Genomic DNA, 5,000 nt, shown 5'->3' on the forward strand with positions numbered 1-5,000 from the left:
CAGGCCAGGCCACAACCTCAGCTGTAAAGGGCTGTCAGTTCTTAGCTGGAATAAAGTCTAACTTGTTCGCCACCGCGTGTGTTGAGAGGGGAAAGGCAAAACGTCAAGGTACGTCCATCTTTGTGTAATGCCCCATCCATATAATATTACTTCTTATGAGAGTTGTTTCAACCTGAAGATATCTCAAATAATAGATGTCCTGTCCCGTGGATATCTAGAATTATAGGAGATATCTCGATATAAAGGAGATGTCCTTATCTGTAGGCTATGCATCTACCTGCTGGTGATGCTGTGGCTATCCCTGCAGAACATACTGTAGAGTCCCACCCTCTAGCAAACTTTTGTTTTTTTTATGTAGATAATGTTTTCCTTACCTGTAAATTATGTCCTCTGCCTTAGATGGTGTCCCTAAGTGTGGATGATATTTTTACTTATGGATGATGTCCTTGTAGGTGGTGTTCTGCTTATATGTGATGTCTGTATGTAATTATACGATGTTCCAATCTGTAGATCACATTTCCTAAGGTCTCTCTAATTACATATCCTGTCTTTATCTTATGTTTTACTTATAGATAATGTTTCTAATAATAGGCAACGTTTTTTCTTTTTTTCCGTAGACGGTACCTGTAAGTGATGCCCAGGTCCTGCTCGTTGTTGCGACGTCGGGTGGCGATCACCATGGCAACGGAACCCCGGTCGTTGCCTGCCACTGTCGTCAGTCCGTATGGCGGCCGAGGAGGTTCCGGGCAGCGCACTTCTGCAGGAGGGGGAAGGAGAAGGAAGCGTTTGACCTTTGCCCAGAGACTTGAATTGCCATCTCAAACGAATAAAACAGTTTGGTGTCAGACAGACACCATGAAGGGGGGCACAGTGACGATGGATTTATTCAAGTTTACCTCTACCGCAGCCCCTCATCAGAGGGCGAGCGACACTTGGCACAGATTGAGGGTCAAACTTTCTCCCCTGGTGACGCCCCTCTGTGGGTTTTGAGCCCCTTACTTCAATATCTTTTGTAGTTTCTAAATGTTATCAAGAGGTCTTTCCTCTTATTCAGATATAATTATGGAATAAGGTTTGTTTGAACCAAAGACTGTTTTGACCAAATTGTAATGCTGTAATCTGCAAACCTATCTATATCTATCTATCTGTCTGTCTATCTTTTCATCCATATATCTGCCTATCTATCCATCTATCAATCAATCAATCTATCTATTCATCCATCTGCCTATCCATCTATCTATAAATCAATCTATCTATCTGCCTATCCATCTATCATCTATCTATCTATCTATTCATCCATTTACCTGCCTATCTATCTATCCATCTATCAATCAATCTATCAATCTATCTACCTAACTTTCTATCTCTCTACCTATCCATCCTACTTATCCATGTGCCTAGGCGTCTATGCGCCTGTCTCCCGCTGGGTCACGTACCTCTACAGACTGGCGTCTTCCCACTCCACTCCCCGTTCTCGAGACAGACTCTCTGCAGATCGCCCTCCAGTCGGTGGTTCTTGATGCACTCATACTCAATCGTGCTGCCCAAGTACGTCGTGTCGTTGTCGTACTTGACCTCGCCCTTGATCGGAGGAGTCACGTGACCACAGTCCACGTCTGTCCACCGGAAATATTAATGAAAAAAAAAAAAAAAAGATTAAGATGCTGTACATTTGAATAAGATAAAACACAATAAAAGCAAATTAGAGTGAATTGAAATCAAGTGAAATGAAAAAAAATCTAAATAAAGAGAACAAAAGAAAATATAACGAATTTACAAGGCGAAATGAAATATAACTAATACAATAGAAATGTAATGAAATGAACAGAATAAATGAATATATAGATCAATCAATCATTTGTGATTCCTTTTTACAGAAGACTCACGGCCACACGCGCGCGCACATAAACGCACACACACACACACACACACACACACACACACACACACACACACACACACACACACACACACACACACACACACACACACACACACACACACACACACACACACACACACACACACAACGAACGCACGCACACACTTTTGCCCTGCTTGTTCGGGTATCAAACAAATGAAATTTATTGTTAGCTGTTGAGGATCAACCTCTGATCTTCCTACCAAGGTAGCAAGGCTGAGGCTCAACGCCGCCATCACTAACACTCAGATAACATTAATGTCATAAAAATAATCATCCACAGTATGGATAAACTTCTGCAGCTCGTGCCTTTGACTTATCATAGGGTTCATTTAAAGTACTCCATCTTTTACAGGATACCGAGTTCTGACTTCACATCATCGCCTCGAGATCCCCGACACTGTCACGAACCATCAACGGGATGCAGCAGTTCTGACAGAGCGAGCAAACGGTATCTCTGTTATGGTGGTGGTGGTGCAGGACATACGTTTTCGTCGCCACGCAAACAAACCCATGGGACGGAGACACGTTACCGTTAGTAAACAAATTGAACGTTGACGACATCGACCTGTCCAGTCGGGTGATGAACTTACATGTGCAGGTCGGCGTGTCCCCAGACCATTCGCCAGATCTCTGGCACACCCGGATCTTGTCGCCAGTGAGGTAGTGCCCCGGCTCGCAGTGGTAGACGATCTCCTCGTGCACGTTCAGGCTGTAGCCGGTGATGTATCCATCGTGGGGTGCAACAGGCTCTGAGCAGCTCATCACTAGAAGGGGAATGTATGTTTGTATAAAACAAAATATGTAACCGCTACTACTACTTCTACTACCATTACTATTACTACTACTTTTAATACTACAACCATTACTACTACTACTACTACTACTACTACTACTACTACTACTACTACTACTACTTCTATTACTACTACTACTACTACTACTACCTCCATCCTATTGGAACTGTGTGGTGGAAGCAGCGGGGTCTGTCCTCCACAGACACAGTTCATTGGCCCCTCTCCCGCCAATGACTGTGGTCGACGACCCTTTCATTTGTTTATTTATTTATTTATTTTTAATAATGCCTAGTACAAAAGTTCATTCTACTACTACTACTTTTGCCGCTGCTGCTGCTACTATTACTACTACTACTTTTAATACTACAACCATTACTACTACTACTACTACTACTACTACTACTACTACGACCTCCATCCTATTGGAACTGTGTGGTGGAAGCAGCAGGGTCTGTCTTCCACAGACACAGTTCATTGGCCCCTCTCCCGCCAATGACTGTGGTCGACGACCCTTTCATTTGTTTATTTATTTATTTATTTCTAATAATGCCTAGTACAAGAGTTCATTTATCCTACTGTCAACCACCGTTTGCTCAAAATCCAGGTTTTGTATATGTGTTGATTTGGGCGGTGGGGACCTGGTACCTCTCAGGCACAAGAGGGCTGATCTTAGGAGTGAGAATGATAGTCTACATCTCATCCATGAAACAATGCTGCTTTTTGGTTGTTGTTTCTACTGCTACTACTTTTTTCTTACTTATTTCTTTTATTAGAACGACTTCCATCCTCGTGGAAATGTGTGTTGAAAGCAGTCAGGATCTGTCTCCCACAGACACAGTTTATTGGCCCCGCTCTCGCTCTCGCTAATGTCTGTGGTCGACTACCCTTTTGTATTTTTTATTATTTCACTTTAATGAAACCTAGTACAAAAGTTTATTTATCATAGTTTTTACTACAGTATGTTCAAAATCTAGGTTCTGTATGTGTACTACTACTACTACTACTACTACTACTACTACTACTACTACTACTACTACTACTACTACTACTACTGCTACTACTACTACTACTACTACTACTACTACTACTACTACTACTACTACTACTACTACTACTACTACTACTACTACTACTACTACTACTACTACTACTACTACTACTACTAGTGCTGCTGCAGCTGCTGTTACCCACTACCGCCATCAATGATAATAAAAGGAAACTATTACAGTATCTAAAAGACTCTATCGGAAATGGTGAGGAACTCACGCCAAGACGCGCTTAAATGTAACGAAGGCCCTTTGCCCTGCCTGTGTGAATGGGCCTTCAGGACAAACAAAAGTCAGCAGTAGCTGTTCACCCATCACAGATTACATAACCATCAATATAAAACAAGCTGTACATCACAAAACCTCCTTGTGATAAGATGACCTTAGAAGAGGGAGGCGTAAAGACTTACACATGCAGATTGGGGCGACGCCGCTCCAGCGACCGTCGGAGAGACAGACGCGGTGCTCGGGACCATCGAGCCAGAAGTCTTCACCACATTCATAAGCAGCTACAGAGTTCAGGAAGGTCGTGCCGTTGACCAGGGTCACCTGGCGGGGAGAGCGAATTACAGAATAAAAAGATAATTGTGTGAGGGGAGATACTTTGGCGTCGCCTATGTGTTCGGACAACCAGGAAGACAAGTCACTAAGGGCCCTTGGGATCGAACCGGAGCTTTCGGGCGGAGTAATAGAATGGCTGTAGGTTTGACACCCTCCTCACTACTGTGACAATAGTTACAGATCCTGTTCTAGATAGTTTTTGGACAGCTTATTCAGCCGAAGATTGGGAGGGACTCCATTTTGTCCGGGTCTGCTCCCCTCCCTGATCCTTTTCCTCCATCTCCTCCTCCTCCTCTTCCTCCTCCTCCTCCTCGGCTGAATAAGATCGATAAAGTGCAAAAGGCAGGTTTATTCTGGCTGCTGCTGATGGAAGGGGTCACCATAAAGAAAAAGAAGAAGAAGAAGAAGAAGAAGAAGAAGAAGAAGAAGAAGAAGAAGAAGAAGAAGAAGAAGAAGAAGAAGAAGAAGAAGAAGAAGAAGAAGAAGAAGAAGAAGAAGAAGAAGAGGAAGAAGAAGGAGAAGAGGAAGAAGAAGAAGAAAAGAAGAAGAAGAAGAAAAGAAGAAGAAGAAGAGGAAGAAGAAGAAGACGAAGACGAAGAAGAAGACGAAGAAGAAAAAGAAGACGAAGACGAAGACGAAGACGAAGAAGAAGACGAAGAAGAAAAAGAAGACGAA

The 5,000-nt window shown here is 43.0% G+C and overlaps 1 protein-coding gene across 1 annotated transcript in view; it reads right to left on the reverse strand.

The window, feature by feature from the left end:
- LOC143022281 (CUB and sushi domain-containing protein 3-like) overlaps positions 1-5,000 on the reverse strand; it is a 40,166-nt gene that overhangs the window by 19,729 nt on the left and 15,437 nt on the right. Inside the window, exons 10-13 of the mRNA XM_076180424.1 lie at positions 4,175-4,313; positions 2,515-2,688; positions 1,437-1,616; positions 625-757 (exon numbers count right to left, since the gene is read on the reverse strand). Of these exons, the coding sequence (XP_076036539.1) occupies positions 625-757; positions 1,437-1,616; positions 2,515-2,688; positions 4,175-4,313 (626 nt within the window). The remainder of the gene's footprint in view (positions 1-624; positions 758-1,436; positions 1,617-2,514; positions 2,689-4,174; positions 4,314-5,000) is intronic.

This window comes from Oratosquilla oratoria, chromosome 44 (assembly GCF_046742065.1).
Source record: "Oratosquilla oratoria isolate Oo_2021 chromosome 44, ASM4674206v1, whole genome shotgun sequence".
Lineage (NCBI taxonomy): Eukaryota > Metazoa > Arthropoda > Malacostraca > Stomatopoda > Squillidae > Oratosquilla > Oratosquilla oratoria.